This window comes from Haliotis cracherodii, unplaced genomic scaffold, assembly GCF_022045235.1.
Source record: "Haliotis cracherodii isolate W230 unplaced genomic scaffold, xgHalCrac1.p SCAF_13, whole genome shotgun sequence".
NCBI lineage: Eukaryota > Metazoa > Mollusca > Gastropoda > Lepetellida > Haliotidae > Haliotis > Haliotis cracherodii.
In genome coordinates, this window is record NW_027266268.1 from 31,783,724 (window position 1) to 31,804,036 (window position 20,313).

Here is a 20,313-nt window from a genome sequence, read left to right on the forward strand (position 1 = left end):
TGCGCAACTTGCACGAGGAAAAAAATCATTCAATTCAGTCATGATCCCAAATTGTGCACAGAAACCTCAGTGAATCTAATATCGCGACTCGATATTTCAAAGTGATTGTTTCCTCTAAATGTGATTCGTACATGCAGGTGTATGGCTATGCAGAAATAGATGTTAGTCCCTAAAGGATGTTGAGAATATCCTCCCAATCAATAAATCGGTGATAACTATACTTGAGAAGGTTGTTCAGAGCAGCACTTTATTAACCTGACATAGTGGACGGTCCCTGAAGAATGTTCAGAATGTCTTCCCACTCAATCGTACATTTCTCGTTGCATCTCCACAATGCTCTGACGAGGATCAGGCTGGTGGCAGATCTTCCATTCTTCTCCTTCCATTTCGTAAGCATGCGTACAACCTGCATGTACAGTGAACATGGATGTGCAAACGAGACTTGTTCGATAACAACGAGAGTAAGTCCAAGTTCGATGCCGACACACTCAAACCCGATCCCAATGTGACTTGCAACAAGGCTGAGATCTCTTTCAGATACAGGGATTTTCAGCCTCTCTTCATTCACAGCATATGCTTGGTTCCAGGGTGTTGTACCTACATGTACAAGAATCATCTCACAAAAAGCATGTTCTTCACATGTGTATGTGTGTGTGCATGAATGCATGTGTGTGTGTGTGTGTGTATGTGTGTTTGTATGTATGTATGTATTTATGTATGTATGTATGTATGTATGTATGTATGTATGTATGTATGTATGTATGTATGTATGTATGTATGTATGTATGTATGTATGTGTGTGTGTTTGTTTGTGTATGTATGTGTGCGTGTGTGAGTGCATGAATGCATGTGTGTGTGTGTGTGTGTGTGTGTGTGTGTGTGTGTGTGTGTGTGTGTGTGTGTGCGTGTTGTATATTGACTGTCGATTTTTAAATTCCCTATCAATATTCTACGTTATTTTAACTGATCTTAAGATTAAATTCACTCAAAAACCAAAGAGATATTGTTAATGTACCACAACGTAAAAGAAAACGTTTGGGTGGATGCACAGACAATGGGAATAATGTCAAGCTTGCATCTGATAAAGCATAACGTGACACACTATCCATATCTTACATTTAGTAAATCGATAAATGCGACTGAACGTACCTCTCAGTTCGAGCTGGTTATAATAGCAGGTTATGTGGTCGTCTGTCTTGGACATTTTCTGGAATCAAAATGAACACAATGAGGCATATTCATGGTGACGCTTGGATCCCACATATTGTAAACTTTAAACCAGTTTTAAACCACGATTGAGAGTTGTAGCGTCACAAGAAGTAGGGTAATGTTACATTCACTAGTATGCATAAATAAACATAAAGTCGCAATTGCACGTGTACATATTCATTAATTGTTAAGAAAATACGTGAAGGGAATATTACCTGATATCTGAATCTTGACCAGTATGAAACAATATTACCCATGCTGCCTGTATCTACGACGTCTAGTGAGAAAATGAAACATACATGTGTATCCCTCAGTCGCCGCGACAATATGACAACTTTACACAACTACATTAAAAACACATATGAATAGGGAAAGGGGATTCCCCCTGCTTGCTGTGCGGGAATTGTTGCAGGCCCCGTGAGATACAGCTGACAATCTTGTTCCAGCTCTCGGACTGCGGATTTTCGGATTTCATAAACCATTTCAATCTTGGGGTGTGTGTGAGGGTGAAATAGCAATGACGGTGTAAATAAGTGTTTCATTCACTGGGCCTGCTTTCTAGTCCAGGTGCATTAAACGACTGGTTGGTTTGAGTTGAATCATCAGCATGCACATCGTGTGCATTGATACTGGGGCGGTGGGTAGCCCAGCGGTTACAGAGTGTACGTGTAGGTAAAGGGGCCTCCGGGTATGTTACGATATTGGCACTTAATTTCTATAATTAATAATATATTTGTTTTATTAAATGATCTATTTGTTTACTTTAAGCGTGTTACTTTCATCAAATCATGAAAACATTTGCCTGTTGTTCTCAGCACATGTTTCTTTTCATCCGAAAAATCCGACAGAACGTGGGTCAGGTATTGACATATTCATTCACTACACACTTGACTTCGCCAGGAGATATATCGTCCGCCTGTCTATAAATAGGGATTGTCCCTGTAGCACAACTAATTCGATCGAACCAATAGTGTACACATAGTATCAAACTCGAGTTTCCAATACACAGAATGTAGGCCTCAAATGATGTAAGAGTCATCAGAGATTGTGGTGATGTGACCTGGCAGTCTAGCCAGCCTAGCGCTGTGTAATAGATATATACGAGCCCAGTGTATGGTGTCTCACTGTGTTATCGCCCTTCATGTAAAGGAAGTTTAGTGGGGATTACATTACAGGCCATGGCACATTTTTCAAAAGTTTGTATTTGAAATCAGGAATAAATTTATGATGCAAATGTATCAAATAAGATAATGAGGAAAAACACACCCGTACGCATTAAGATACTATTCTAATACAGAATAAATAAGGTGTTTTTTTTCAATGCAAACATACTCAAACAGTCGGTAGTTAATTTGGAGCAGTCAAAGTTCTATTAAGGATTTGGCTTACAGCCGTTCCTTGATGAAACTAATACGTAACACCTGATCACGAACTGCACATGCCCCTTTGACAACCACGGTACAGTGTTTGAACCGATCTAGGTCCGAAAATCCGACAAACGTCAACCTTGCAAGGCTATAAATATATGTCGCTACATGGATGCACATACCGGCGTATATACATTGTAGCAGTGACTGGCAAAAGGTTCGTTGGAGTTATGATGTCACACTCAAGTGGTTTTCGTACACTATGACACCGATTGAGGTTAAGATTAAAGGTAGGGTTCCGTTCCACAATATATAATTGTCAATGCACGAGAATAAATAAATATATGAATGTACGACTGAAAATCAATGATGACACCAGGTGTTCGAGGAAAGGGTAAGCATGTCCTGTCCTACCGGTAACACCCGTCATTCATACAAAGCGATCGTAGCACCAGGACGACCGTAACTCCCACACTTTAGCATAGACCTACGACAGTCTAAGCGCTAAGATCGCTTAGGGAAACGGGGCCTGCGAAGCCATACAAAATTTTAAGGCGTCATATGTGGACAATATTAAGCTGAACCTTTCCCGCAGCTATGTTGTTTGGTTAATGTATGTGACAGCAGTGTGCATGCAGTATCCTTCCCGGGGAGGTGTAACTGACAAGATTAACAGCTTCTGCACATGGCATTTAATTTATTTCATAATATCATTTAGTGGGCGAAAATATCCTTAGAGTGTTAAGGGCTGCATGTCATTGTGTGTGGGAAGTTGAAAATGAAATTTAACAACTGACTCAAAGAAGTAAACATCCACAAGAAAATAATTGATTGCAATACTGTTTACGGTTCAGCTAAGATACTACCGCTGCACATTATATCCAGGAAACTCATTGATTCCAGTATGGCTACTCGCTATTTCAACGTTTTAGAGTTTCCCAAGTGTAAACTACGTAGATACTTGGCTACATAACGCGATTGTTTACAGACCGCCGTTATAAAGCTGGAATATTGCTGAGTGTGGCGTTAAACAACAAACGAACGAACGAACCAGATCTACATCAATCTGGTCAACCCTGTCAATCCTGTCACACACCGCTATTTACCCACTTACCTTTTAATTCAAATCGTCTAAGCCAGAGAATAACAGTCTCTCTTATGTGCCGAAACAGGTTCCTCAGCGCGTAAATGCAAAATTGTTCATATGATCAGAGACACAATCAATCAGGTATGACACCAGGTCCTCACGAAAGGGTAAACATGCCCTGCTGTATCTGTATAACCTTCTACTCACCTAACGCTGCACTAAAACAATACTTCTGCCACACGGCTCTATCACTAGACCGCCTCTGTGGTCTAGTGATAGAGCATCCACACGGAGAGCGGAGGGTCCGTGCACGTCGCTATGTAAGTGTACTAATCTTCGACGTGACCTTAAACCCAATTTCCATTCCCTACAGGTCTATCTTCGTGAAATAACGTCTACCTTTCGCATTGAATGCGTCAGCAGCACTGGGTTCACGGTGATCTTAAAGTATCCACATAGTCTGACCTGGTCATGTTTTAACGATGGGAACGATGGGTGCGTCCAAATCACTGAGATCAAAGTTTGTATATGATACCAGACTGTTCAAAGTCTATCCAGATCAGCTTCAACATCCTCCTGGAGCGGATATGGCACATGTCTTGTCTTGAAGAATCTGGGTACAGAATCATCTGGTAATTTGCCTTGAGGTGAGGTGAAATTGGGTTTAACGTTACGTCCAAGATTATTGCACTTATATAGCGACGTGCATGTACGTGTGTGTGTGTGGCTGCTTGTACCAGTCCGGACTGATGCCTATTTATAGTGCTAGCTCACTGAGATACCATGCCGCAGTTTAACATGAATACCCCACTCAGACACAGTATACTGACTCCGAACCGACCAGTCCTTGTTTTAGCCCCTTAATGTCGAGCGCCAGACAGGGTAACAACAAGTACCATCTTTTAACGTCTTTGGGTATGACGCGGCCAGGGATCGAACCCCGGACGTTCCGCTCTCCGGGCGGACGCTCTACCTCTAGACCACGGAGGCGGTCAAAATTTGCCTTGACTTCATTCAACTTTACTAGTCTTTCCCTTCCGACTCTTACTTAATCATTATCGTCTAAAACGTCTGAAGTCTAAATATATTGACTCCAATTAACAACAAAAACACATATTTCATAAAGAACCTGTGAAATATTTTATGAAATATTGATTTTTAGTTTACTTTTCATTTTTGAAAGTCAGATTGAAACAATTTTAATATCTAAGACAAAATTGTTATGGATGATATCAATAGCGAATAACTCAGATCAATAACTGAGATCAACCAAATTTCAACATTAGAACAATGACAATGCTGGGATACTTCAGTGGAGGGAGACATTATTATAAAGTATGAATATCTGTGTAAGTTGGGGTACAGGTGATTATGACTATTGTAAAAACACGTCCTCGGTGACATGGAGTTCATTTTGTCAGGGGGCGGTCGGGTAGCCTAGTGGTAAAAGCTTTCGCTCGTCACGCCGAAGACCCGGGTTCGATTCCTGACATGGGTACAATGTGTGAAGCCAATTTCTGGTGTCCCCCGCCGTGATATTCCTGGAATATGGCTAAAAGCGGCGAAAAACCATACTCACTCACTCAACCAGGCAATAAAGATCAACAGAGGTCATTGTTACACTATCAGAAACCTTTGAAAACAATAGGTTTCTAACTGAGTAACATTTCTCTACTCACTTCGCTAGACAACAATATTGTAATTTGTAATACTTTGTTATATTCTGATCAAGACCTGATTTGAAAACAAGTTGACCACAACAAAGTATGTATATTAAGTGGATTCACCTGATCACGAAGACTGACGCTTTTTTGGATTGTTACTCGGACATGTACAATGCTCATCTTGAAATATGGTCACACAGTGTACTGCAGAAATAATGCAGGGTAATATCATATATCATCATTTAACGTTTGGTAAGACGCGGCCGGGGTTCGAACCACCTATTTTCCGCTCTCCGGACAGACTCGCTTTATTTCCCCGCAAGCTACACACAGAACAACAAACCAATAACAGAACGTCCACTGCGGTACAAGGAGAGGCGTTTATGAAGCCCCGGGGCGTTATAACAAGACCAACACTGATGCGTAGACAAATACAGGGTACATAATGAATATTCATGCTTGGGTGTAGTTCAGCACATAACCTTTTGTCATCTACAGGTTCAAGTGGATCAACCGATTTTATAAACCTCAGAGTGTTCATTTGTATTGATCGTTAGGTTATTTCAAACTTGAGAAAGACCCACATGAGGTTTTACTTGCGTTTTACTTGCGTCTTTTTTAAAAAGAATATAGGGTATGGAAGTCCTGGCGACTTACTGTGGAAGACCCGGGGACTTGATTTTCATCGTTATAAAAAGTTACATATTTCAGATCAAGTCCCTGGGTCTTCCACAGTAAGTCGCCAGGACTTCCATACCCTATATTCTTTTAAAAAAAACCGCAATACTAGATTTTCTTCACTTTAATTGAAGTTGACATTTACAATAATATTCTTTGCAGGCCCCCTTCCTGCGGCAGCGCAGAAACGGTGTAGGTCGGCATTTTTAGTTTTCGTTTGAGTGAGAAATAAATCGTCACCTTCCTCTCTCTCCCCCACATCTTGCCACTAAATGAAACTCGACTGTAAGCTGTCCACATTATGACGGAGACGCTCACGGGCAATGCGTGCGTGCACGACCAGCACGTGCATGACACCTGTAGTCGTCACTCAACACAGCTCACGGATGCGTTTATAGTCTCGTTATATCGCATATAAAATCCTCGTTATTGCGTATCTCAATTAGAATTAACTTTGTTGGTTTATAAGTCAGATAAAACACGTTCTGAGGTTTTGGTTGAAAATGTAAACCCGCCCGGTCGGAAAGATCCTGCGGGCCTTCGGCCCTTAGGATCTTCCCTCCCAGGCGGGTTTACATTTTCAACCAAAACCTCAGAACGTGTTTTATCCTTCACATGTATCACGGCTGTGTGACTCATGGGTATATTAATAACTTTACAAAATGGCGTCCCATTTGAAACCACCCGAGCCTTACCTTACAGGGAGAACGTCAGCCCTTAAAGTGGAGGAGATTGTTAACATTCTGAGGAGTCCAGATGAGAGCAAGACCATCCAGACTGCCCCCGCCACACCCCAGGGAGGGGAGGTGTACCTCTATAAGATAACCTCGGGAATGAGAGAAGGTGAGGCAGTTGTGTTCAGGCTTAATATTACCATGAGTCAGGGATTAATACATATGAACAATGTTAATATTTCATGGAAAGCTGATATTATTTATTACACAATTTGAATTCATTGGGGTTGTTGAGTACACATGATCAATGTCCTCAAAGCCACATTCATATACATGTACGTTATTAGTAATAGTCTGCTTGACGTCGGGGTCACCCTGCCCTGGGATCAGCTTCCTTGTACAGCCCTGTGATAACCGGTTTTATGTTCGCTAATATTGTTGACAAGTGATTGTCATGCACAAAGTGACTACATGAATTAAGTTTATTTGTCTGTATCATTGTTAAAACGACTTCTTTTGCAATATTTTCTATCTATGTTTTTCTTTTGAACTCTTTCCATCCCCTTTACAACAATTGTGTACTTAAATAATGAACATTGCTTGATGTCAACTTGTAGAAAATCCATTGTTGGATTAATCAATATGGGCTAAACAAGAATCATGTATCGTGTTGCATCTCAGGGAAGGAAAAAAGGACATGGTATTTATCATCACAACCTCTAACACAACATATTTATGCATGACCTTACAGCTGATTTGGCATTAAGGTGGGTTGATTTTAGAGTTATGTTACACTATTGACTGTTCACAGTTTTATTAATTAACATCTACATCACAGATGACACACTAACAAACAAAGCTTTTTGAGGGATAGTTCATCTTCAGGATTACAACATTGTTTGCAATGTTATGATGTTAATTTATATTTGCAGATATCTGGAAGGATGACAAATATCACTTCCGAAGTGATGGAACCCGGAAGCAGCCTGGCTCAAGTCCAGTCGTAGTGAAGCAGTACCACAAGGCTTACACCGAGGACAAGGCGACAACAAGGGCCTTTGTCAGAGAAGCTTCGTATCTGTACAACCAGCCTCTGAAACACGTCCTTGTGCAATATATCGGGGACCACACACAAGCACAGCCTGCTCCTCAACGAAAAAAGCGTGGTCAACAGACACTTCATTCCCCAGGTGACAGTAAATGTAGGAAAGTAGAATCAACTGGTGGAGCTGTGCAGTCAGGTGTCACGGAGAACACTAACTCCAACCTGGACCCTGAAGATCATTCATCACCGACAGAAATGGAAGACAACGGTAAATCAAACACTATTCTAGGTGTAACATTGAATGAAGCAAAGGTGTCAGAGACTGAAACAAAGAATGATCATGACACAAATCAAAAACGCATCAGGACAGGAGATCATAGAGGTGATGATGACATTGATTATTTGGGTACAACGTCAGGCTCCCCTGTCAAGAAACCCCGTTGGCAGCCTCAACTTGAAAATGACAACACAATTGTAACCTGTGTCACTAACACACACTACGCTTATCTGTACACATTTCTAGAAGAAGTAGAAAGAAATCGTGATGTGATAAGGGTCGTGCAACATGTCCTAGCATTATCTAGGTTCTGGAACAAGGACTGTACCAACAAAGGCAATCCGTGCTTGTCACTCATTGAAGAGGTAAACAAGAACTGGAATCTAGATGCAATTAAAGCAAGGAACTGGGTTAAATGTTCTGTAAATACTGACGTTCTGAGCTTGAACCAAGACCGGTCAGTTTACATAAACCTCATCGCAGCAGTACTTGTTGGAGCATGCCATACCAGAACAGAAGTACAGGACTTTGTGAAAACACTGGAGGATCCTCCTTTACACCTGCAGCATGTACACGAGGACATCCGCTTGTCACGTGAGTGTACATACACAGTTGGCTGCTACACCATCAGAGGAGATGTTCTGTCTCGCCTGGAAACCAAAGAGTGGCTGACAGATGAAGTAAGTTGTCCATCTGCTCTATTTACACAATCACACAAACTACATGCGTAGTTAATCATCCAAGAAAATCATTTCATAGAGCATGGGAGGCCTTCGATTTCATCAAATGATGTCAGTATTAGATATTAACTGGGGGCGTGAGGGTGGTGAGTGGTTCAGTCACCTACTACTCATTGATAGTGCCTTGAGGTAGGCGAGCTAGAGCTTGAGTTTGGTTAAACGCCTCTTTGAACAGTTGTGTCATGGTGAGTCGGATTAAACTATGAAGAAAGTGGTGCATATCTTAGACGTTAACCACTTTGTTGATTCCCATGGCGAATCTGCAAAACGAAATGCGGCGCCTTGGACCACTGAGCCCCCATCTTAAGATTAATACAGCAACATTTGACGGTTTCTTCTTTTTACACCAGTATTAGTTAACTATCAATTCATATAATAGTGCTAATTATCAACTCATTGCCATGCATCTCGATTCTGCAATGATAACACTACTCACCTGCTATGGGCATTGTGCACAAAATCTAGTACATCATCAGTTCAATTGTCAGTCATTGCTAACAGCCGAGATATTCTCTTCATGATGGATATGTGATGTGCAGCGGATCCTACTTTGATTTGAAATTACAAGCGTTCCCTTTGAAGCGAAAGCATTGGGCGATTAAACAGTATAATAAACATTCTAATCAATGAACTCTTACCTGTCCAGATCATGGACACATACCTGCACCTCCTGGAGGGAGAGTGGTGTTCTCGTGTCAGCTTCCACTGCCTGGTGCTGCCTACAGAGACAATCCTACTTTGGGAGGCAGGACAGTACACAGACAGGATAAGGGGGGAAGATGTGAGTGACGTGAGATTTTTATATTTCTTATAATTCTTTCATTCCGAGTGTACCATTGCATGTCCACCCTACCATGAACATGGGCAAGACTCGAAAGATACTTTGCAGTAATTGTATATTTCTTGTGATAACATATGATTCGTCTATGCCATGATTGCGTATTCAGTATGCTAGTAGTTGTCACCTGCAATTGTGCGCACGAAGCGACCATATGCTGCAATGGGTTTCATTTGAGTCAAAGCCCGTAACCCCTTTGATCATAATGCTATTCGTTTTCAATATGCAGTTACAAAAGCAGATATTGCACATGAACATATTCATCTTGCTACATATTATTTTACGAAGTGAAAATCTGGTTGTCAGAGAGGGGTCTTTAGAAGTTCTAAGTTCCAAGTTCATGATACCAATTCACTTATATCTCTGTTACTGCATCATATCCATCTAATGTGAAGCACGTGTTTCTTGATATATTGATCGTACACCGGAAAGGCATTTGTTGTGAACTTTCAGGAAAATTTGACAAACTACACGTGGATCTTAATGCCAGTGAACATGCCACGTAATCAACATTGGGTGCTACTGGTGGCTAATGTCAAGGATGGAACAGTGGGCGTGGTTAATTCTAAACCCTCCTTAGATGTGGAGGACAAAGTTGTAGAACACTGGAGGTAGGTGGACAGAACAGTGGGCGTGGTCAATTCTAAACCCGCCTTAGATGTGGAAGACCCATTTGTACAACACTAGAGGTAGATACAAAAACAACAACGTGTGGCTGCACATTATAAATGTTAAAACCAAGCTATTCAATTTGAAATGTTGAAATGTTGATTTGTCAAAAACAAACATGAATGTAAATAAGACCCATCGAAAAATTCTCGATACACTCACATTTGTAGCTTTTCCTTTTGGGTAGAAGATATAGAACAACTTGTTCAAATCGGTACACTGTGTGAATGATTTAAACGCCATAAATACAGTTACGGCACTCATTCATTTAAACCATAACATCTGTATTTGCTAACATTAAACCTAATAATGGACAAAGCAGGAGAGAACAGCAGAAATGCCAGGACCGGATATTAAAGGCACTGCTGTATTTACCTTCTGCTCTACCTTTACATGAACACCAGTCCACATGAGTTGAAGACGTTATCGCCATCGAGTAATATACATGTATTCCTCAGGCTCTTTGTAAACCACTTGAAATCTACGTCTAAGGAAGGGAGCAAGTCATGGATGAAGAAACAGTACCCAGTGATAGAACAGTCTGATGGACACAGCTGTGGGATATTCGTTCTGATGGTAGGTTGGTTTGAAGCTATGTTTTTGATATGAAAGGCAACATGTGTCTCAATAACCACGTATGAAAGATACCTTTTCATTTCTAACTTTCATATTCTCAGGCTGCTGATGCAATTTTGTCGGAGAAGTCTCCAGGCATCATGAGGAACTGTCACGTTGAGAAATACAGGCTGTATGTGCTTCAGAGGATACTACAGTATGCCAAGGACAAGGGAGATATACAGGGTGGAGGAAATCACATGATGGCAGTTGATGGACAGGGTAATGTCACAAACGAAATTCAAACTGTAACGCTGGAGACAAGAGATGTACTGGAAAATAGCTGTACAATGACAACAGAACAAGGAGGTCCAACTATTCATGAAGAGGATGGACATGAAACACATGAAGGAAACGACTGTGCTGTCGCCAGTGATGAAAGTATGCATTCTGGAGATCATTACTATGTTACGTAATTGTAAGGCGTTACGCAAGGTATTATATTTTAGATCTACATGTGCAATGTTGTACACTGCTTTCTTACAAACGTTATTTGTTTTCACAGATACACAGGACTATCCATGTTTGGGTCAGCACCTGTTGCATAAGCAGGAGATGGCGTGCTTGTTAGTGGTTGCTTTGGCGGAGAATAACCTGGAGGAGAGGATGCTATGGGCAGGGTCTCACACAGGGACTCGCGTGGAAAGAGAAACCTACAAAAAATATATTGTTTGGGCACTAAAGGTTTTTGACATCAATGAAGAAGAATACACTGAAAATATGATGAAACCTATTTTATCCCAATTGGCGGGATGCTGTCTCCATCATGAAGCAGGCTCATATAGAATAAGAAATCATGAAGTAGCAATAAAGCTAAGAGAAAAACTGCTCAGTGATGTGAGACAGTTGGTTGAAAGGATGGATCTCGAGTTCATATTTCGTTATGTGACATCTAGCAGTGATCCAACCGAAGAGGAACAACTAGATGTTCCTTTTAAAATCGAATTGAAACATGATGATCTGCATATTGTAGCGAAGCGGTTTGCTACAGCTGTACGTGACAGAAAGTTTGCCTTTGTGTGCATGCATTCCCTATTCCAGGTAGAGACATTTGTTAATATGGTTTGGGATAATCTCTTGCATAATCTGAACAAGGACAGATCTGAACCGTTGAAAGTATTGTCAAAAAATGACATTATATATGGATATTCCTTTCTGTTTTGGGCGAGCATCACAGACAACTCGAATTTGCTGAAGAAAGCATTGAACAGTGTTCAGTTTAAGGTAAAGAACAGACAGGAAGCTTTGTTTGGAAGTTGCTTTGGGAGAAGTTTGGCCAACTTCGATAACTTGTGTTCCAAAAATAACTGGAAGTTGGATACGTTGTGTATGAGGCTACCCGAACTCCCAAGACCTCTTATCATCAAACTGCAGTTGGCAGTTGTAGATGATCTGAGAGTAAAGTTTGGTAAATGTTCACTTTTGGACATTGCCTGTATGGGGGGGTTGTCTGCAGTGGCTTCCAGATTGTCACATTTGATGAAGACGAGCAAGAACAAGAACAGGTCAAGAAAGAACACATATGTACATTATGCAGCCATGTGTCAAAAGGGCAAAGATATCATGGATATAGTTATAAAGAAGGGACAACGTAGCATCAATATCATAGGTCCTGAAGGATCAACACCTTTCCATTACTCATGTGCAGTTGGAAATGTTAGCATTGTAAGCTACCTGTTACAGGAAGTAGTGGACTTTGGTAAGCCAAACAAGAAAGGTGAAACTGGACTTCATTTGGCATGTATATATGGGAATGCAGAAGTTGTTAAAATGTTATTACAGAACAAGGGAATAAGTCATGTGACAGATAATGTTGGCGGCACACCTCTACATGATGCAGCCTGGCAAGGACATAGGGAGGTTGTGGAGGTGTTATTACAGAACAAGGCAAATGTGGATGATAAACGTGATGATGGCAGCACACCTCTACATGATGCAGCCTGGCAGGGACAGAAGAAGGTTGTGGAGGTGTTATTACAGAACAAGGCAAATGTGGATGACAAACGTCGAGATGGCAGCACACCTCTACATAATGCAGCCCACGAGGGACATAGGGAGGCTGTGGAGGTGTTATTACAGAACAATGCAAATGTGGATGAGAAAGACAAGGAAGGCTGCACACCTCTACATGATGCAGCCTGGCAGGGACAGAAGAAGGTTGTGGAGGTGTTATTACAGAACAAGGCAAATGTGGATGAGAAACGTGATGAAGGCAGCACACCTCTACATAATGCAGCCTGGCAGGGACATAGGGAGGTTGTGGAGGTGTTATTACAGAACAATGCAAATGTGGATGAGAAAGATAAGGAAGGCTGCACACCTCTACATGATGCAGCCTGGCAGGGACATAGGGAGGTTGAGGAGGTGTTATTACAGAACAAGGCAAATGTGGATGAGAAACGTGATGAAGGCAGCACACCTCTACATGATGCAGCCTGGCAGGGACATAGGGAGGTTGTGGAGGTGTTATTACAGAACAATGCAAATGTGGATGAGAAACGTGATGATGGCCGCACACCTCTACATCATGCAGCCCACGAGGGACATAGGGAGGTTGTGGAGGTGTTATTACAGAACAATGCAAATGTGGATGAGAAAGATAAGGAAGGCCGCACACCTCTACATGATGCAGCCCACGAGGGACATAGGGAGGCTGTGGAGGTGTTATTACAGAACAATGCAAATGTGGATGAGAAAGACAAGGAAGGCCGCACACCTCTACATGATGCAGCCTGGCAGGGACAGAAGAAGGTTGTGGAGGTGTTATTACAGAACAAGGCAAATGTGCATGAGAAACGTGATGAAGGCAGCACACCTCTACATAATGCAGCCTGGCAGGGACATAGGGAGGCTGTGGAGGTGTTATTACAGAACAATGCAAATGTGGATGAGAAAGACAAGGAAGGCCGCACACCTCTACATGATGCAGCCTGGCAGGGACAGAAGAAGGTTGTGGAGGTGTTATTACAGAACAAGGCAAATGTGCATGAGAAACGTGATGAAGGCAGCACACCTCTACATAATGCAGCCTGGCAGGGACATAGGGAGGTTGTGGAGGTGTTATTACAGAACAATGCAAATGTGGATGAGAAAGATAAGGAAGGCCGCACACCTCTACATGATGCAGCCTGGCAGGGACATAGGGAGGTTGAGGAGGTGTTATTACAGAACAAGGCAAATGTGGATGAGAAACGTGATGAAGGCAGCACACCTCTACATCATGCAGCCCACGAGGGACATAGGGATGCTGTGGAGGTGTTATTACAGAACAATGCAAATGTGGATGAGAAAGATAAGGAAGGCCGCACACCTCTACATGATGCAGCCCACGAGGGACATAGGGAGGTTGTGGAGGTGTTATTACAGAACAATGCAAATGTGGATGAGAAACGTGATGATGGCAGCACACCTCTACATCATGCAGCCCACGAGGGACATAGGGATGCTGTGGAGGTGTTATTACAGAACAATGCAAATGTGGATGAGAAAGATAAGGAAGGCCGCACACCTCTACATGATGCAGCCCACGAGGGACATAGGGAGGCTGTGGAGGTGTTATTACAGAACAATGCAAATGTGGATGGCAAACGTGATGATGGCCGCACACCTCTACATCTTGCAGCCTGGCAGGGACAGAGGAAGGTTGTGGAGGTGTTATTACAGAACAAGGCAAATGTGGATGAGAAATGTGATGATGACCGCACACCTCTACATGATGCAGCCTACAGGGGACATAGGGTGGTTGTGGAGGTGTTATTACAGAACAATGCAAATGTGGATGAGAAACGTAATGATGGCAGCACACCTCTACATGATGCAGCCCACGAGGGACATAGGGAGGTTGTGGAGGTGTTATTACAGAACAATGCAAATGTGGATGAGAAACGTGATGATGGCCGCACACCTCTACATGATGCAGCCCACGAGGGACATAGGAAGGTTGTGGAGGTGTTATTACAGAACAATGCAAATGTGGATGAGAAAGACAAAGAAGGCCGCACACCTCTACATGATGCAGCCTGGCAGGGACATAGGGATGCTGTGGAGGTGTTATTACAGAGCAATGCAAATGTGAATGAGAAACGTAATAATGGCCGCACACCTCTACATGATGCAGCCTACCAGGGACATAGGGAGGTTGTGGAGGTGTTATTACAGAACAAGGCAAATGTTTATGAGAAAGACGATAAAGAAGAAACTGCTTTACAAAAAGCAGAGGCACAACATCACGATGATATTGCAAGGAATATAACTGAGGCAACAAATATACATGACCTGACAACCAACCATAGGACAATTACAGATAGGTAAGAGCAATGTGGAAATGATGCTTGAGTTGACAGCCCAAACACATATATTGTATACGCTGTTTTGCAGAACAGTTTTGAAACCTCAAATAACCATATGAGACCTCGAAGAGGACAGTACCATCAGACATATATCAAAATATCTATTTCAGCTAAAAAAGAATATGGACAGAGCATTTCTACAAGGCCCACAAAACAAGATACTAAAAGTCCCAAATCAATCAATCAAATATGTCCTGAGAGATCAACAGTGTATTGATATTCCATGTCTGTCCATGACTTGGAGGTCATCTTGGATTTGGGGGCCAGTCATTTAGAGTGACAAGTTTTATGCATATAAGTCCCAGCACACTGTTTCAGAGATATAAGCTTCAACAGTCTGAACTCATATTTAGGAAATGTGTCGGCCATCTTGAAATTGCCGGCCATCTTGATGTTTTGTAGATTTGTCAATAGTCGAAAACGATTCAATAGCTGTGAATATCTTTTTAGAAACATAATATGGCTATTTTGCAACACAACACATGCTGTTTGTCATCAAAACATTGAACCTCATCTGAAATATGGAAAATACTATTGACAGTTGGTTGCCATATTGGATTATGTAAATTAGACAAACTGGGATTGCTTGGGACTTTAAGTATGTTGTTTTGGGGACCTTGTAGAAATGCGTTGTGGTGAAATCAACTCTATTGCTATTTGTTCCAAGTGAAACCTTATTTTCCATGGCCTACATATGTCAATTGGGACTTTGCATAAACACTGAAATAATGTTAACCAATATTTGAACTTAAATAGGCTTCACTGTGTATAATATTGAATGATTCGTTGGTTTACGTTTATGAGTATATGGGGCTTCCATTTAGTTTGGAGTCTTTTTCATTAGATACGAATTTGAAAGCGCTGGAGGTTTTTACATCTTGATTTTGTATTATATGTCACAATAGCATCACTATTTTGATTAAATCCTATTTTCTCTGAAATACTGTGTCAAGTGCATGTGATATTGTTTCAGGGTGACAACCGAGGGACAGTTTCTTATGAAATCATCGTCATTTCCCCACGGAAGCTATAACAATGGCGGTTGGCTTACATCCACACCACTAACATCAACGTGCCGCGTGAACCACACATCAGTAGAATTGCCAGGAGTTTATGTTCCGAGTCAACTGGGACAAGCAGTTTCCACAGTCAGACAAAGTGTTATGGAAGAGATCGCTTTGCAGTCATCCCAACCATATCATATAGACGGAAATCTTAACAACCTCCATACAGATCCTGCACGCATGGAGATACGTTCACCCAATCAAAGATCAGAAGACATATATACAAACTCAAGTCATGTTCCCACCTATGTCCATGCTCCAGTAGTTGGTGACACAGTGCCTAGTTCAGATAACACTAGTAATTCTGAGAATGTCATCATTCACTACACTGAGTCTGGGGAAAAGATAGAGCTGCAGCAGCTCTAAAAGTGGTCTAGAAAGGAGTTATCATTGTTAGTGTGGTGTCCAGTTATACAGTATACATATACAGTTTTACAACCTGCTTTAGGAGTCAGTCGTCCGAATTTGGTTTGCAGAAAAAACGAGTTATTTGTCACTTGTGTCGATGTAGCATTGATGTTTCGGTAAGCATATCAATTCCATAAAAAACAAACATTTTACTCTACAAATGCGAGGACCATAGCTAACTTCATGTCGAAAAAAGTACTTTACGTTGCGTAGAGGACTACATAATAGATTCTTTCAAATGTTCCTAACTAGACATATGCACATTTCAGTGTACCGAACTTTCCTGGGGCATTGTGTTAAGTTGAATCGAGTGAGTGTGTGAGTTGGATTTGACGCTGCTTTTAACAGTATTCCAGTTATATCACGGCGTGACAGCTAAATGTGGGAGGAAAGCCCGAAGTGATGGAGGTCTCAGACGTTTACCACTTCGGTGAAACCCAAGAGCACGGGTATGGTGCTGACAAACTTAGAACCACAATCAAAGGTCTCTGGCGTGCCCAAGGGACGCAACTCTGCACAGCGAATCGCGGGGCCTTAGACGACTGGGCCACGCGTACCCCCGTGTTATGTTGAAAGTAGTGGGAGTGATTCATGTACATGTAGTTTTGACGTTTCGCTATGTATCTCGATTCCATAAAAAAACCATTGTACGTTACAAATTCTAGGAACATGGCTAACTTTAATGTTTAGAAGATTACATAACAGTTTCTTACAAATGTTTATAACTGGACACATGCAGATTTCAGTGTGTTCCGAACTTTCTTAAAGCAAAGTGTTTTGTTGAAATTAGTGGGAGTGAGTACAGATTGACGTACACAATGAATGTTTACAGCTACATGTCACTGTGTAAAATATGTACTTGCAGGAACACGTGGGTGTCTTTCTATCATAGTCGGTATTGTCACTTTGATTTGTTTCTGCACCATTTCCAGTGTCAGAGTTGTGAAGTCTCACCCCCAATACGAAGCCATGTAACCTGTTGTACATGCAATATAGACTTTAAAGTATGTTCACGGTGACCTCATATTCAGGAATATAATGATTGTTTTATTTCAAAGCAATTTATCCTATTAATTTCCATGATGTCTTGGCACACATGAAAATGTTAAGATCAAATAGAATTCTTTGAGCTGTGTCCCTGAAACAAATACAGACTATATAGTCATGGGAAAACCAACCGGTATTACATTCTTCCATGATATCTGACATATTCTTATGTGACATTATGTGATAGATCACTGAACGAATCCCCGTAAGACATCGTTTTTATTATAAACATTGTATCTGAAAACGTATCTAAGGAGCGATTGATGTTAGAAGCACTATTGTACTAACATACATGGTGTAATTTATATACTTTTATCATCAGATAACTCTTGTTAGTGCTGCATTAGTTAAATGGCCTGTTATGTATTGCCCATAGTTGACCCATTGTATAACCCCTGTGCGACTGTAGACCTACAATTGTGTTTTTCAATAGAAGTTGTTTTTTATTCATTTGTATTTTGTGCTGATTTACTGATTTGGCCATATAGTTTGAACCGTTTCCTAAGTTAACCTTCGCGTTTCAATTCGGAAATCCCCTCGTAACACTGTGCCATACAGTATAAACATACAGTAACGATTAATTTTAATTTCTAAAATGTCACCAGTTTCATTCATGTGACAAACATATGACAATCCGTATGATATTATTCAGACGTACATATACAGTCGAACCCCAATGTCATGAACTCGGATGTGCCGATTCCAGGGTCCTGGCGAACAGTCCAAAATCTTACCATATTTATAGTATTGTTACCTGAATACTCGACATGGGTGTTTTGAGTTCAATTTATAGTCCCCAAAGTTAAAAGGTAAAACTTATCAAGATCCAGGTCGAATTCAAATAGTTCGGATAACTCGAACTATTCCTTTGGTCCCCAGAAGTTCGAGGCAATTGGGTCCGATTGTTCCTTTATATGTATGTATCTGAATATCTATTCAGGTAGAAAAAGGTGCTTATCCAAACGCAGTGAAGTCACACAGACTGAGCCATACCAGTGCAGCGTGTATCATAATCAGAACCAATCACAAACTATATTCACTATCCTGATCTAAATATACACTTTCCCTGTAAAAAAGACAAATAAGTGTTTTTGTTTATTATAAGCAAATAAAGAAAATACGCAAAACCAAAACAAAACAAACTAAAAATTGAATGAAGTTATCCAGGTAACATGGCATAAATAAGCATCATGTTTTGCAAGCACAATACATGTGTGATGATGAAGCCTGCTAGAATTGTCATCATACACCATTGCATTTGTAAATACCTTGCTCTGAAATAAAGTGGGCTAGACCGCCTCCATTGTCGTATGGGTTGAGTATCAGACAGATTTATCTCGTGTGTGTGGCCATGAGACCAATAGGACAATGCCATTTTGTTGTAAAATCAATTCGTCGTGAAGCACCACTTGTATACTGATTAGATTGTAGCTAAATATGGTGTACACAGTTTTATTTATATTCAATGTATTATTCTTCTTTCAAATATCTTATAAACACAAAGTGCAAGTCTGAGAAGAATATAGCTAATTTTGCTGTTCATTAACTGTACAAATTTCTTTGTGATGGATACGTATAATAATAGTTAGGCAGGTATTTGATTCTTATATCCTCATATACTGGACATATCAATAAAACATGGTATTCATTTTCTTGGTTATATTTGCAGAAAGGACACATCGATGTTAAAACATCATTATCTTTGGAGTGTCTGTATAACTGCATCTTGAGGGTATGTATACCACACCTGAACTTCGTTAAGCATCTGCGTAAAGGGAGAGAGTATCTGCCCAGTAACGTTAAAATATGGTGCTCTTGTTACCCCGCCTGGCGCTCAGCATTAAGGGGATAAGACTGGTCAATTTGTGGTCAGTATACAGTGTCAGAGTGGGGTATTCATGTTAAAACTTCGGCATGGTGTATCAGTGGCTTGCTCTGTAAAAACGACATGAGCAGACACACATACATATACACACACGCGTGCATGCACGTCACTTCATATAAGTGCAATATTATTGAACACAACATTAAACCTCAAACCTCATGTTGCCTTGCTCACCTCTACAGAGAATGAATCAAATAAGGGAAAAAAATTTAAAAATGTATGCTTATTTATGCTCGGCAAACGTATACTGAATATTGTTTGTGAAGTCAGGTCTGAAGATTTTCGGGTTACGAGTGGCCCAGTCGTCTCAGGCGCCGCCTTTTGCTGTGCAGAGTTGCGTCCCTTTGGCACGCCAGAAACCTGTGATTTTGGGTTCGAATCCCGGTTCGGCCAGATTGTGTTTCTAGGTTTGTTAGCACCATATCCGTGCTTTTGGGTTTCACCGAAGTGGTAAACGTCTGAGACCTGCATCACTTCGGGCTTTCCTCTCACATTAAGCTGTCACGCCGTGATATAACTGGAATACTGTTAAAAGCGGCGTTGAAACCAACTCACTCACTCACACACTCTGGAGATTTAATTAGAAAGGAAATAAGATTCAGCCCCTCACACCTGACATTGTGAAACATGGTGATTGTTCCTTGCCGATCTCAAATTATCAAGATTTCATTTCAATTAAATGTTATCGCAAGCCGTA

General features: G+C 41.1%; 1 protein-coding gene across 1 annotated transcript; it reads left to right on the forward strand.

Moving 5' to 3' along the window:
- Positions 1–6,659: 6,659 nt before the first annotated feature.
- Positions 6,660–19,478, forward strand: LOC139459842 (uncharacterized). The gene is made up of 8 exons (XM_071241549.1): positions 6,660–6,848; positions 7,612–8,681; positions 9,388–9,522; positions 10,033–10,190; positions 10,707–10,824; positions 10,926–11,244; positions 11,369–15,170; positions 16,186–19,478. The coding sequence occupies exons 1-8, from the start codon at positions 6,668–6,670 to the stop codon at positions 16,640–16,642; spliced, it is 6,240 nt and encodes a 2,079-aa protein (XP_071097650.1). The 5' UTR covers positions 6,660–6,667; the 3' UTR covers positions 16,643–19,478.
- The last annotated feature ends 835 nt before the right edge of the window (positions 19,479–20,313 follow it).

What these genes read in the sequence shown, in the direction of transcription:
- LOC139459842 (XM_071241549.1), top strand. Translation starts at nt 6,668, where the DNA reads ATGGCGTCCCATTTGAAACCACCCGAGCCTTACCTTACAGGGAGAACG. An exon ending in AAGAGTGGCTGACAGATGAA is followed by an intron (nt 8,682 to 9,387) that starts GTAAGTTGTCCA and finishes TTACCTGTCCAG; the next exon opens with ATCATGGACACATACCTGCA. An exon ending in CATAGGACAATTACAGATAG is followed by an intron (nt 15,171 to 16,185) that starts GTAAGAGCAATG and finishes ATATTGTTTCAG; the next exon opens with GGTGACAACCGAGGGACAGT.